Consider the following 15,774-nt stretch of genomic DNA (forward strand, 5'->3'; position numbering starts at 1 on the left):
TCAATCAGTGGGGAAAAAGGACAAGGAAAGGCAAACAACGGTTTATTGAAGAATAAAGAAATTTAATGGAACCTTAATCATACCTTACCCCCACCTGCCAAATCGAAAAGAACCGCTATCATCAGTTCTATTTAACAAATCGACGGCAGTTTTCTATGGTCTATACCATAAAATGTTCAAAATCAAGTGGAACCACGAGTCGTAGGCAGAGTATAGACCATATATATAGAAAAATTTCTCGATTTCTTTTTTTTACAACAACATAGAAAAGGTACGGGCGGAATAAGCTTTATTTTTCGATGAGAAAGCGCGCGCCTTACATGACTGTGTGACGTCATTTTTATTTTGCGGACTCTTATAGACAATAGCTACAAGCCCAACCATTTTCCCAGGGTTTTAAAACACTGGGAACGAGGTTGCTGCAAGCCAATCAGCGCGCGAGAGTTTTGACAATTATTGTAAAAACTCGTCAACATCCGAGAAAACGCCAGGGAGTATACATGCGATGAATCTGAAACTTTTCTTTTTTCTCTTGTTAAACAATCGGGATCGGTCGAAACTTTTTAAGAGGAATGACCCAATTTTTGGCAGGGGCGTCTCATTTTTCATTTCCCTCCCTCGTTCCACACTCGTTCTAGCCTGTCCCAGCCGTTCAGAAACTGTGTGGGAAACTGCGTGAGGAAGGGAGGTGCAGGCAGAGGCCACCATTTATTTTGAGGTTTGGTTGGTCCTGTTGGAGTACAGCAGTTTTCACTACTACCCTAATTAAAATTCATCTTAAACCATAGCAAGAAATTGGTAAAGTAGCCTGGTAGCAAGCGTTTTCGCGAGATTTAAGCGTTTTTTGCTTTTGGACCGCGGGGAATTGGGACGAGAGCGACAAAAAAAAAAAAAAAAAGGAAAAAGAAACCTTTGTCCTCGTCCCAATTTCCGCGCGGAACGGACAAACCCCGCGGACACGATTGAGACGCAGGCTGTTCCCGAAGCAACGAGTCACCAGCCGCTTCTACTTGTTGTTCCTCCAATTCTGCGGCAGAATCCAAATATTGAGCCTGAAAATCACTAATATTTACGGAAGGTGAAGGAACAAAAAGACGATCTCCAGCAAAAAAGTATCCTCTTGTAACTTGACTAATCCATCATGATTTGTAGTTAATGACGAAGGCACGCGTTCTTCTTAAACGTCGCTTGTTTCACCCGTAGAGTTTCCTCCCGTTCTGAGTCGTATGATACGTATTTGCCGTATACATTGTCAATTCCAAACTAATCAAATTACAGTGCGATGCGCCTTACCGTGGCCATTCAAACTGTTTTTTACAAGTTAGCCAATCAGGATACGCCAATTTGATCAACGGTCACGCCTCCTTGCAAAGTCCAACAGGCAAGTGACGCAAAAACGAATTACTGAAAACATGTTGTTTTGTATTTTATGGCTAACTTGTAAAAAAGAGTTTGTTTGGTGGCCACGGTAAGGTGCGTCGCACTGTGAAAATCTTGCCTAAACTGAGTTGCAAGTCATCACAAGGTTTACAAATTTAACGAAACGCGTAAAAAGTCGTACTCCTTTATAAATTTGAGTCAGTGTTTCTTGCAGCGAAACCTATACAATTCGCTCCAAAATTTACACTCGTAAGGAAATATATACAGTCAAGTAATACCTTTTAAAAGGTATACCGGTTCAGTTTATTGATTTTTTTTTTTTTTTGACAATTTCTTTTTACAACAAATGTGCCCTGCCAGCAGTTAGCAAGAGCTAGTCGAGGCGAGCAGTGGTTACAAGTAATATTTACAGAACAAGAAAAAAAAATACGTTAGGTATATAGATACGTTTACAGACAATGTATTATACAATGTATTATGTAAAAAAGTAAGGCTATAAAGAGCTTCAATCAACTAATGCAAACATAAGAAGCCGAGGCTTTATAATTTTTTTCTCAAATAAATTAAGTAAACGTATAACTGTAGTCATTTTCTACTGAAAGTCTTTGGAGTAAAATATCGCGATTATTGGTTTTGAAATTATATTTAGACAGCTGACGCATTTCATGAGGTATACTATTCCAACTTTTTAAACCGTTTCTTTTAAAGGACGTTCTTTGTTTGTCTGGTGTTGAGCTTTTAACAAGACAATCACCTCTTGAAGATGATCTTGTATTATATAAATGAATATTGGGTGAATAGATTCGATATTTTCGGAGGTGATAAGCTGTCAGGTGTGTCATGCATCAAAATAGCAACTGATTTGAAATAAAGAAGATCCAAAGGGAGAAGACTAGAAGATCCGAAATACGGTACTGCGTGAGATTTGTAATCACCAACGTGCATTAAGCGGAGGGCAAGTTTTTGCAGAGTTAAAATTTTACCTCTATGAATTTTCACAGCTTGACCTCACGCGATTAAAGGATTGGATTAAAGTGACCCGTACATGTGGTGTAAAGTACAAAGTGGTACAAAGTGTCTTATCCTAGCAGTAATACCAATTGTTCGACGTACTTTTGAAGCGACATGAGAAATCTTGAAAGCTGCGAAAGACTGCATGGAACAGCCTTCCGATTGACCTAAAGGAAACCGATGTTTTATCTGTCTTTTAAGCAAAACTGAAAACGTTTTTGAAAGACTTTGACTACTTTTAAACCTTAGTTTTATTTTTTACTCGATAACTTGACTTTTATAATATTAGGAACATATTTGCTTTTATTTATTTTGTATTTTGTTATGTTATGTATTTAGTTAGTTTAGGAGGGCTCCACTGAAAACCGCCTCGGCGATTTGGACCCCCTCATTAATTATTATTGTTATTCTTGTATGGTATTTCCACGATGGATGTCCTGAAATAACGCGTATAGCTTTGATTCTTTCGGAATGTTGTAATCACTTAGGGTACGGTCATTCTCCAGGCGCTTGCCAGCATAGACAATGGGACACAGATCTGATGGAAGCTCAAGCCTTTCCGTCAGACTTCTAATAAGATCGGTTGGCGCGACTAGTAACGGGGTGATTTTAAAATTGAGGCCATGTACGTAAATTTGCATCAAATGTATCAAATGCAGGCTTGATGTATTCTGAATGTTGTAGTCCCTGAGAGTGACTTCATCTTGCAATTGCTTACCAGCATAAACAAGAGTTTGTTGGTCGGGTCGAATCCCTTCCTTTTCTTGAATTTTTTCCTTCACTTTCTTAATAGAATCACTTTGGTCGAATTTTAGAGTGATTTTCTTCTCAACGTCTATGAAGATTTGCATGCCAGGAGGACGCCTTTGAGCCAAGTGTAAGATGGATCTGTCTTGAATGTTGTAGTGACTAAGCATGAGGTGATCTGACAGTTCCTTACCAGCAAGAAAGAGACGTTGCTGGTCTGAAGGAACCCCTTCCACTTCATAAACTTTTCTCTTGATATTCTCAATACAATCGTTTGTTTCGACTGCTAACGGGAATGTCTGTTCATCTGGCATAAGCACAAAGACTTGTAAGTCACTCTTACGTCTAACAGTTAAGTGCAGGGTTGACTCATTGTGAATGTTGTAGTCATCCAGAGTGTGGTCATCTTCTAGTTCTTTCAAAACATATATGAGACGTTGTTGGTCAGGAGGAATTCCTTCTTCACTTTGGATTTTCAACTTGACCTTGTACATAGAGCTCTCTGGTTGGGCGTCCAGTGTGATGGTCTTTCCATTCTGCATCTTTATGTAAATATGCATGCTTCCACGGGAATTTCTGTCCAAGTGAAGAATCGATCCCTCCTGAATGTTGTAGTCGCCTATGGTGTGGGCATCATCTAGATCTTTATGACCAAACAAGAGATGCTGCTCTTCTGATGGGATTCCTGCCTTGTTTTGAATCTTGGCCTTGACTTTCTCGATAGAGTCGCTTGGCTCGACTGCCAAACTGATCCTCTGTTTTGGTTCCATCTTCACAAATAAAGTTTTCTGAAGTAGATCAACAGTTGATCCATTCTGAATGTTATAGTCACTTAAAGTGAGGCCATCCTTAAGTTTTTGCTCAGCAAAGATAAGAAGCTGCTGGTCCGAAGAAATCCCTTTCTTCTTTTCAACGATCGCCTTCACCTTCTCAATGGAATAACTCCCTTCGACTACCAATCCGATCTTCCTTCCATCTGACATCTTTATAAAGATTTGCATGGCAGGAGGTTTCAGATGCAAGTACAGTGATGTTTTCTGGTGGACACTGTAGTCACGAAGAGTGTGGTGATCCTTGAGCTCCATAAGAAGTCGTTGCTTGTGCGGTAGAATTCCTTCCTTGCCTTGAATTTGTGCCTTCACTTTCTCAATAGAATCATCTGGTTTGACTGCTAACCGGATCATCTCACCAGTAACCGTCTGTATTAAAATTTCCATACCATCAAGACGCCTGAACTGTTGGGGTAATATCGTCTGGAAAGAAGCTTCATGCCAAGCCTCGAGTTCTTGCAGTTTTCTCTCAGCGGCGGTGGAAAATTGATCTTTATGATAAGATTGTGGGTCTCGTAGAAACGTTTCTAAAATAAATGGATTCATAAGAAGTGAATAACAATTATTTAAAACTTGTAGTACACAGCATGGATTTCATTGGAGTATGCTCAAATGGGTGTTACCGCGACTCTTTTCTTTTTGTAAGAATTTATTTTACAAGAGTATCGAGGCGTAAATTTGCGAAATTTTAACAAGATTTTGAAAAAAATATAATTTTGTGTGGGAAAAATTTGTAAATACCATACAATTACATGTTTTGAACAAAAGAAGTAAACCGTATAAAATTCTTCCTTTCTCTAAACGGCAACCTAGCCAATAAAAGCACAAAAATCTTGCGCTAGCCAAATGTTCCACGCTAATCATTGACAGTTCGATGAGCGGTACATGTAATAGAGCCTCGTAATATATATGTATGTTATACAGCACAAAAGACATGAACTAAACCACAACAATTACAATACCATCAAGAAGTCGGAACTGTTGGGGTGAAGCGTAGTTGACTTTTCGCGGTTTTCTCTCAGCGGCGGTGGAAAATTGACTTTTATGATAAGATAGTGGGTCTCGTAGAACGCTTATTGAAACAAATGGATTCATAAGAAGTGATTAACAATTATTTAAAACTTGTAGTACACAGCATGGATTTCATTGGAGCATGCTCAAATGGGTATTACCGTGGCTCTTTTCTTTTTGTAAGAATTTATTTTACAAGAATATCGAGGCTTAAATTTGCAAAGTTTAACAATGAACCCGAGGGTGAGATTTTAAAAAGAATATAATTTTGTGTGGTAAAAATTTGTAAATACGATACAATTATATGTTTTTAATAAAAGAAGTAAACCGTATAAAATTCTTCCTTTCTCTAAACGGCAAATTAGCCAATAAAACCAAAAAATCCTGCGCTAGCCAAATGTTCCACGCTAATCATTGACAGTTCGATGAGCGGTACATGTAATAGACCCTCGTAATATATTTGTATGGTATACAGCACAAAAGACATGAACTAAACCACAAAAATTACAATACCATCCAGACGCCGGAACTGCTGGGGTGAAGCGTAGTCGACTTTTTGCGGTTTTCTATCAGCGGCGGTGGAAAATTGACCTTTTTGATTAGATGGTGTGTCTCGTAGAACGCTTTCTAAAACAAATGGATTCATAAGAAGTGATTAACAATTATTTAAAACTTGTAGTACACAGCATGGATTTCATTGAAGTATGCTCAAATGGGTATTCTTTTTTGTAAGAATTTATTTTACAAGAATATCGAGGCTTAAATTTGCGAAATTTTAACAATAAACCTGAGGCTGAGAAAAATCCTGCGCTAGGCAAATGTTCGACGCTAATCATTGACAGTTCGATGAGCGGTACACGTAGTAGACCCTCGTAATATATATGTATGGTATACAACAAAAAAGACATAAACTAAACCACAAAAATTATAATGATAATACGCTATAAGACCTATAATCTAAGAATATTCACAAGAATATTTTTAGCCTAACATCGGCAGAAAAATAAGAATATTCCACCTGGGCCGGAAAAACAATATTCTTATAAAAAGAAAAGAGTGTAGAAAGAATAACCATTACTAAGACTAGAACTATCAAACGCTAAAAATAGGCAATCAAAGAAGTGGATGCGGCTGGAGTGAATAGGTGAACTTTTTACGAGCATTTTTGTAAGTTTTATCGGTCAGATCACAGGCAGACCACCCCGTGTTCGTGTGGTGTAACTGCTGGTTTGGAACTTGAGACTTAGAATACACGATCGGACGATCGGTTGAAATGTTATTAGAGATATAAAAGTCGCCTTTTACGTTTGTGTTAAAATAAAGTTTCAACGAAATGTTTATTCAGACACACGTTTTTTTTTTGTTGCCATTCCGAGTCGTAGAAACCTTTCTCTAGCGAGCCTTCGGCCGGTAACAAGGAGGTAATACGAGCCCCCTAAAAACGACGGCGTGGGAGGCTGGAAGCACTTCGGCTTGGCGAAAAAAAGTTGCATCAGTCCAAAATGGTGAACTCGGCGTGGGCACTAGGTAAGATCGATAATCCATAATAATCGATAGAAATTAGCTTATTACATCGATAATGGATAAAAATCGATAAAAGATTTTGTTGTGAGTAGGTTATCGATTTTTCAATTATCACTCTTGATTTTTTTTGTTAATTACTGATTTTAACGAAAAGATATTTCATTTAAAAGTGTGCATTGCAATAGTGGAGCGTTAAAGTTCTATAAAAGAAAGAAATTAAATGCATTAACTTGATAGCGGCCAGAGTAGACTCAATATGCTGGGCTGTTTTCGGGTTTTGCTTAGGGCCCAAAATGCCTAATTTCATCTCATGAACCTAGGTCTTTGAAGGCAGGCAGAAATCCGTCACAAACCGCGCAAAATAGTACGGTATTATTAGGTACCGTCCTTAAAGGGTTATCTCTTTAAACAAGGTTTCACTGTTGATCTTTGTTAGGTAATTTATGATTGCGTCTTTTTATATCAGTTTAAAGTCATAAATTTAGTAATTTTACCCTTGATGTTGTGGAACTGGTCATTGGTTTGCTAGCTGCACAACAAACCAAACATTAGACTAAATTAAATTATGAATCATTTATACTTTCATGCCTTTGCGTTGCATAATACGATTTTAATATACCCTATTATTTCACCAAAACTACCTCAAAGCAACACAGGCTCATTCTAAACGAAGATCTCGCTTGGTAAGACGACCTTTGAAGCTTCACTAACACTTGACATACTCACCTACACGGTTCAAGAAATACTGTTGACAAGCTCTGTAGTCATCTCTCGCAATATTTGTCTTCAGTTTCACCTCGACCAGGCCCAGTTTTTCCAGCATATCCTCTGTCACCAGGAATTTCTGTGCCATTTTATCCAGATCACCACTACGATAGGCTTGCCACAGCTTTTTAAGGGTCTGCAGAGAACTACATTCCAAGGTGACTATTAAGCTTCCTGTCGTAGAATCAATAACAAGCACTTTGCGAACCTTTTCCAAGTACTCTAAGAAGCCATTCAACTCCTCTGGTTTTGATGGGTCAACTGGTTTGAAGCACTTTGAAGCAATGAAATTAAGAACATCTTGCGAAGAAGGAGCGTGTCCATTGCCGGCATATTTTCTCTTTCTGCCCACTACATCTGACTGGCTTGAAGCGATTGGTGCCACACCCACCTCCCGAACCGCTGCTAAGGGTTCCTGTTGGTCTGGTAACGCCCTTGAGGCTCCCTCTTTAGTTCCATCTCTAGTGATGGTCTCACAATCAATGTGCAGCCGAAGACGGCCTTAAAATAAAGAATAAGAATGAAATTCTGAATTACAACTAAAAAACAATCCGTTTTTCCTTTTCAAATCCATGGCCCATGGATTTGAAAAGGAAAAACGGATTGAGCGCGAGCGTAATCGTGAGGAGCAAAGCTTCGAAAGCATGAGGTCATGCGCGCAATCTTCATGCGCCCAGTATCGCTACTCCATTCCTCACTCGCTCCTCTCTTTTTGTTCGAAAATCGTGCACGTCTGTAACACCACTAAAACTACCAATATTTTGCAGCTTAGAATCACGTATGTACACCAAAAACAAACATATTATACGGTACCATAACGTCGGATTGTGTCGCAAACCATCCACTTGTTCGTTTGAAGTTCAACTTTCTTGTTTTCTTTTACTATTTAATCTATGACTCCTGACACCGATCATACAACTTGTTTAACAACTCCCCCATTGTTGTGTTATATTCCCTCTGATCACTGCATGGGGTACCGAACTTAAATTAAGGGGGCAGTGTCACCTATTTTAGTGTCACTTTGAATGACAAGGGAACATATTCAAATCGATGGAATCATAAAAATAATGATTCAGTTTTGCTAACAATAACCTAACTAGTGCACAGAAACTAATATGAATTATGTTTGGCTGCGGATGGCTAGGATGGAAAATGGATTGCGACTTGAAGCCAATTTTTCCAAGTTCTTCGTGTGTATTTTAGATAAAAAAAAAAAAAAACTAAAAACTGATCATAGTTGGTTCTTCTCTGGAGAAATCCCATAATACTATCCGCCTAGTGTTGTAAGGGCAATTTCATGCTAGCAAAAAAAGGTATTTTTATCAAATATTTGAGCAGTTTTGAACAAAATATATCAAGATCGCCATGACAGTAACCTTAAAAGGAAAACTCTGCTTCGAAAACAAATGGACGGTAAATTGTTGGAAATAGTGTTTTAATTTCTAATCTTTATGTTTAAGAATTAGGAATAACATTCAAGCGTGCTTAAAATTAGGCGGTTACCGTCTATTTTCGGTTTTAAATTTCCCGGGCGCAGCCATCTTGGATTTTATGACATCGTGCGTTGCCGCTATTGTGTTAGTAAGTAGAAGTTCTTTTGTGTGAAACAATAGAGAACAATAGCGGCAACGCAATGACCTCATGAAATCCAAGATGGCCGCGTCCAGGAAATTTAAAAGCGAAAATCATTTTTAATTTTAAGCACACTTGAATGTTATCTCTACTTATTGAACTAAAATTTAGGATTTAAACATTATTTCCAACCATTTACCGTCCATTTGTTTTCGAAGCAAAGGTTCCCTTTAAAGTTGATAGATACCGAACTTAAATTATTGTTAGAAACCACAATTACACACGCGATCCGTGACGTCATTGAAACGCTGGACGGGAAAACGTGTTTGGGGACGTAGGGTATTGCGACTTGAGGTCATAAAATAGGATACAACAAATTAGGAACTAGTTGGGGCTGACGACACCAAGGACACATGCACATGAAAAAATAAATAAATAAATAAATAAATAAATAAATAAATAAATAAATAAATAAATAGATACATAAATAAATAAAAATGTGTGCATGCATTACGAACTTTAAATGGGTCTAGATTAGTTCAAGCTAAATTGCATGTAAAATAATTCTACACCATACCACGGGGAAGATCCCTGATATTGGCAAGGAGATCATAGCTCTGTTTGGTCCAGCTGTATTTCTTCTCATAGGATGCGCGTAACAGGTCAGCCTCCTCAAGTCGACACTGCCTGTCTTTGTCCCAGATGTTCTTGATGGCTGCAGCCCATACCTTGGGATCTCCTGAGTCAATGACAAATGATGAACCAAATGGTACTTTCTTTAGGGCTTCTCCGAAACCAGAGTTCTTACTGACAAGCACAGGCAGACCAGCTGACAGGGCCTCAAGACCCGTCAACCCAAAACCTTCTGTTCTAGAGGGCATGAGAACAAGGTCCACTTCACAAAATAATCGTTTCAAACTTTCTCGACTTTCAACATAGCTTCTAACCCTCAGGCGATTAGCAGGAAGATCACACTGAAGTAAACATTGCGCTATTTCGTCGTGTTTTCCATCGGGTGCTCCAACAAAGACAAGATGGGTGTCAGGTAAGGCAGAAACAGCTCTTCCTGCGATGTCAAATCCCTTCAATTCAAAATCTTCAGTGTCTCCGCGGCCAAACACCAAAACACTGCAATGTTTCCTTTCTTCGACAACCTGTTCAACACTCGTAAACTCATGAAAAACACCAGGCGTAAAATTGAAAATAGTCTGATCCTTTTGACACCAGCGGAGATAAGAGCAGAAGGCTTCGGTCAACTTTGGTCCAACTCCCACTACAAAATCGGCCATTTCACACAGCTCTACTTCAACATTGTGCTTTTCTTCACCCGTTGAAATTGCATTTGCATAAGATTTAAACATTCCTAACTCCTCTGGGTCTGTGTGTACCACTTGTACCCACTTGCATTTGTGAGTCCGTCTAATAACTTGTGCCTGACGACCGAGTTTCACCCCATGGCCAACGATAACATCTATTTGCAAATCTTCTGGTGGAAATATAAGCCATTCCAGTTCTTCAAAGCCAGGCTGCCTTGTAGCCCTAAGAATCCTTACGTTGTGGCTGTGGGCTTCATTCTTATCCTGTTCACTGCACTTTGGTACGAAGAAAGTGATATCCACGTCAGGGCATTTCGCTAACTGGATGGCTAACTCTCTGTTTATGGTGGAAAGACCTCCCTTGCTTGATCCCCATTCAGAAGCTAAAATGGTGATTTGGACTTTGCTCGGTCCCGAAGGATGGCCAGGTTCTTGAGATTCTGGTGTAGCGGATGCCATAGCCAAACATGTTCAAGATACATGTACTTCAGACCAGAGTGTTTAACACCTATAGAAACGAAAAATGTGTTCATTTAAATATAACCAACAGCCACTCATTTGCATCAAAAAAGAAAATTACTGCAGTAGACGGAACAACTGACTCGCTGCAACTGAGGTCTATTTTTGTTTTCTCTAATTTTCTCTTAAACCAGTCGAAAGGTGCGGAACACCAAAAGCTTGGATCCTGATCCTCACCCACAAAGTGGGCGAGCCAGCGTCTCTCCCCAGTCCCACTTTCCATATGCACAATTTTCGTTTGAAGACCACACGCATTCGTTGACACACCAATGCAAAAATTTATACAATTGTTATATAGCTAACACTTTCCCGCCAAAGCGCACGCATTCATTATCTAATCATAGTCACATGACATCTAACAATATAACTGTGATGTAATATTTTAAGCCTGGTGAACAAATAAGAATGATGTATTATTCAAGAATGACACAGGCAAACTCGGAAAAAGAATTTTCAAGTGCTCCTATCAGGAGTCGAACCTAAGACCTTCCGATTTCTAGTTTGGATCCTCTACACTGAGCCACAGTAGACTCGTGGCAGTATGCAGGATGTTTGTCCCATGAACCTAGTTTAATGGCCTTAGCTCCCACGAGTCTCCTGTAGCTCAGTGGTAGAGCATCCGAACTAGTAATCGGAAGGTCTTAGGTTCGACTCCTGATAGGAGCACTCGGAATTTCTTTTTCCGCGCTTGCCTGTGTCATTACTGAATAATACATCATTCTTAATATTAGGACTGTTTCCCGACAACGGCCTACGAGTATGTAACAATGAGAAAGCTATGACGTCAGAGGGTAAAAGTGAACTGTTACCTGCGAAAGCTGCCCGTTTTTGCAAGTGAACAGAGCACGAGTGAGGGTGGCGTGATGTTATTATAACATTCAGCGCGTTTTTCAAAGTTTTGTTGTGTTTTGTTCTTATCCGCAAATGGATCCTGCTCTGTTTAAGATCTTTGTTGTGCTATATAAATGACTGGTCCCTCAGGAAACCAGTTAATTTGGTTTTCCCCGAGACTAGTCATTAAGTGTTAATTGTTTGCAGTCTAACGAAACAGTATACTAACGGAAACTGGTGGCAGGGACGCAAAGACAACTATCAAGAGCCAGACTTGTCAGTTCCACATTAAATATTACAATAACTAAATCTAGTTGGTGACACAGGTAACTCATTAACTCAACATTAAATGGATGAAATTAATGATCTATACAAATTAACAGACACAAAACAAACCATAAGAGTTCAGTAGGCAGACAGGTTGTTTGAATACAAATAGGATCAAGAACGGCCGTCTGAGGCAAACCTCTTTGACCTACAAACAAACCAGAAAAGAGGTGTGCAACCTTAGAGCGAATAAATGTAAATTATATTTTCAATGGAGGAAAAATTTATTTTTTAAATAAATAGTAAAATTTAGCTTGTAACAGCCACTTGCAGGCTTTGGACTGTCAAATATTACTACTTATTGTGGCAAATAAAGAAGAATAAGATTCCGTCTTGAAAGAAAGTAATAGGCTGATTAAGCAACAGAACGGGAACGTCATTTGAGGACGCGAGAGCGCGCGAAATAGACTGGACGCAAGTCTATTTCGACTATATATGGAGATTCTTGATGCGCGCGCCGTTGTCAACTGACGTTCCCGTCCTGTTGCTAAATCAGCCTAATTAGTATATATTAAAGAAAGACGGGCTTCATAAGTCAGCTACACTGCACAAACACTCCTCCCAGCAAGATTTGAATTTAGTCCAGATAATCTAATGCCAAACTCTAGGAGACTTATGGCAGGAAAGCCCTAAAGACAAATAAGTTAAAGCAAACTGTGGAAATTTTTTTTTTATTTTTTGGAATGAATTTGCTGTAAGAATACTCATGTTTTAAGTTAGACCAAAACATTTTCCATTTTCTTGTCAGGTCATACAGCTGTCTGTAATATATATGCTCAAACTGAGACTGGATGAATGCTTAGTATTTATTGTAAATTGAATGAGACTTTTTAATTTTAGTTAATTCTTTTGTTAACTTCAAAGTTGTACAAAATCTACTGATTTCTTGAAGCACACTATAAACAGCTTACATTTACATTTGGGGTTTGTTTCTAGGGGGGTGTTATTTTTACCATCCCATGAGAAGAGGTAGTATAATATTGGAATTTTACAATATTGGTCTGGTATAAGAAAACATAAAAAGGGATATAAAATTATTACCTGCTTCAGTGCCTCATTTATTGCTTCATTTTCATCTTGGGCATCTCTCCACTAGTTGGTAATTATTCATTCAAATTGAAGAACACGATTTAGATCTAAAAAATAAAATGACACAAATCTCATGGCTAGCTGAATCAATCAGAAATTAGAACTGAGTATTGTGGGGGATGTGAAAGAGGGGCCTGGGCTTCTGAAATCCTCAGAAATTAGGGGTACAGTCAGCTTGGTTCTCAAAATCCTGATGCTATTTCAAACCAAAAAATAAGTAATAAAAATTTATTTTCTGGTTACCCGCCTTTTTCAGACCAGGTCACTAAACTTCATACCCATTTTTAGAACTGGTCTCTAGGATCCATACCCACTTTCAGACTTTCAGACCAAAATCGTTGAAATCTACAGTGTATACCCAGTTTCAGGCCACAACAGCTACAAAGCCATAACTGTTGCAACCCCACATATGTAGATAGCTTATGTGTGGGATTACCCCATCCCCCTCTCCCAAACACCTTTCTCTGGTGCAAATACTATGCCTAGATAGATACAAGAGTTTTATTCTTGACTAACCTAACATGTTCACCCAAGTTCATGGGCTCCCATCACCTTAAATGAAATGCTGTCTGCTAAGTTGTTTTTTTCAGCTGATAGTCGTCTGTATTCCCTACACATTTAAGACAACTGTATTATGCACTTATTTAATACCCTTATCTTAATTATGGTGTAATGTGTTGGGGCAACACTTATCAGACTAATTGAAATAAGATCAGTACTATAGACAAAATAAATGCATTCGTAGTATTTTTACTGCAAACAAACAAGACCCTCTTCCCCATATTACCAAATCCTTGAAATTTTAAAATTTTAAAATGTTGTCAGATTCAAAATCTGCTCCCTGGCATTTAAATTATATAACAATTCATCAACTGTTCCAGCAATCTTCCATAATTTTTTAATACCTACAACAACTGTCCACTCCTATAACACCAGAAATTCCGCCAAGCTAATTTCCACTGACCACAAGTTAGAACTAACATAGGCAAATTTACTTTAAGTACTCTACTTTTGTCATATGGGAAACTGTCCCTAATTGGCTTTGAACAAAACAAAAACATTTAACAGGTTTAAGAAACTTTATAAGGCCCACCTGGTGCATTGTCAATCAAATAATATTTGTACTGTTTAATGAGCAAATATAATAGTATGTAACTATCTAATAATGATAATAATAATAACAATAATAATAATAATAATAATAATAATAATAATAATAATAATAATAATAATAACAAAACGTAATAATAATCATAATAATTGTCTGCTGATGTTTTGATATTTGTTGTCGCTGTTGTTGCTGCAGATGATGTGTTGTCCTTTTCCTTTCTTTTTGTTTCTTGTTGTTGTTGGTTGTTGGTTTGTTTGTTGTTTTTTTTTTGTTGTTTTTTTGTTTTTATTTATTTATTTTTTGTTTTGTTCCTCTTTTATTAAGCTTGTCCTGTTTAGATTTCTTGCTCGGGTCAGTCTATCTCTAACATACCTTAATTTACAAAAATGTCATTCTCTCTAGTACATTAATCCTAGGCTCTACAAACATCTCGTACATTTATATCTCAATAAAGCTCAGTGTCATTTCTTCGCTTATTAAAAAGGTGGTGGTCAACTCCATGCAGAAAGCCTCTGCTACTTTGACCACCACACACATTTTATAATTTGTACTGTATTTATGTTTATCTTGTTTTCATCTGTTGTAATTACTTTTCTTTCTATGTTCATGTTGTGCAAATAGCGTAAAATAAATGAACCATGAACCACGTTTACCCTTACAAATGCAAATAGTAAAACACACAAAAAACATACTAATGATCACAGTGACCATATGGCTACCCTCAAACAGAGCCATAATACTATATAATTATGTATGCACAAAACATTTACTTTGCACGCAAAAGAATGAAAAAGCTCAACTTTGCTCAGCAAGTAAGCAAACTATATCAAGCAAAGTCTGTGTGAGTAAAATACAGCCAGCTGAACCTCATGTTGGGGGCAGCCATCCAAACTGTGAAGCCCATTCATCAGCAGACCTGCACCTTTTCTAAGCTCTATTTCCACTGGACTCAAATAGCCTGCAGCTCCATTGATTTTTATGTCTTAGCGCACTGTTTTGTTGCTTGTTCTTTTGTCCTCTCGGCCAATAATGTGAGATGTTATAAACAACACATATCACCCCCCTCCCCCCATCCCCATTTATCATACACGTGGTTGCTTGTAGAAGATGCTCACTTACAAAAGAAGGTCACTGTAGTATAAGTTCATTAAACCATAGGCTGGGGTCCAACATTTGAGCACTTTCTATGGAACATTCAGCACAAAATTAATCCCCCAGGGGATGGAAGAGGAAGGAGAGGGATACTCGTTGGAATTTTTTTGTCGTGGGTGTAAGACTAGATTCTCCAAACTGTGACCCTATTTCAGACCAAACAGCTGATAAATTCCGGTAATTTCTGTAAAATCCATACCAGTCCTTTCAGACCAAAATGTTAAAAATCTATACCCTATTCAGGCCATATTAACGAGTATCACCCTCCCACACACACCCCGCCCCACTCCCCCCCACCAAGACAAATGACTCTATTAACCCAAACTGCTGAGCTAATAAGAAAGCAAAAAGCCTCAGCAGGCAGAAATTTCTTACTGATGACAATTTGCCACTCACTCAGCTGTTCTCCTGTTAAATTGCCTATTACTTCAAAACATTTTGAAAGGGCTGAGCAACAACATTCTTTTAAAGGCCCATTTCCACCCTTGATGCATTAACAGGCTGATCTGAATTTCGTCTAACACAAAATTACTGAAATCGTCAACACAATAATACTCAAGAACCTTTTATCACTGCCTTTTCCAAAGCA

At 38.2% G+C, this 15,774-nt stretch overlaps 1 protein-coding gene across 9 annotated transcripts in view; it reads right to left on the reverse strand.

Moving 5' to 3' along the window:
- Window positions 1–1,655: 1,655 nt before the first annotated feature.
- Window positions 1,656–15,774, reverse strand: part of LOC146472356 (uncharacterized) — a 69,994-nt gene continuing 55,875 nt past the window's right edge. For 3 of the 9 annotated variants that reach the window (XM_085119705.1, XM_085119704.1, XM_085119707.1), the window contains exons 2-7: window positions 12,875–12,969; window positions 11,903–11,981; window positions 9,418–10,664; window positions 7,230–7,769; window positions 5,493–5,606; window positions 1,656–4,495 (exon numbers count right to left, since the gene is read on the reverse strand). In XM_085119705.1, the coding sequence (XP_084975831.1) occupies window positions 2,796–4,495; window positions 5,493–5,606; window positions 7,230–7,769; window positions 9,418–10,615 (3,552 nt within the window). In that variant the 5' untranslated portion in view covers window positions 10,616–10,664; window positions 11,903–11,981; window positions 12,875–12,969 and the 3' untranslated portion in view covers window positions 1,656–2,795. Of the gene's footprint in view, window positions 4,496–4,930; window positions 5,041–5,492; window positions 5,607–7,225; window positions 7,770–9,417; window positions 10,665–11,902; window positions 11,982–12,874; window positions 12,970–13,438; window positions 13,533–15,774 lie in introns of all 9 variants that reach the window. The other 6 variants (XM_085119709.1, XM_085119710.1, XM_085119706.1 and 3 more) reach the window with 5 other exon arrangements.

Source organism: Pavona decussata, unplaced genomic scaffold (genome assembly GCF_977016875.1).
Source record: "Pavona decussata unplaced genomic scaffold, jaPavDecu1.1 SCAFFOLD_100, whole genome shotgun sequence".
Classification (NCBI taxonomy): Eukaryota; Metazoa; Cnidaria; class Anthozoa; order Scleractinia; family Agariciidae; genus Pavona; species Pavona decussata.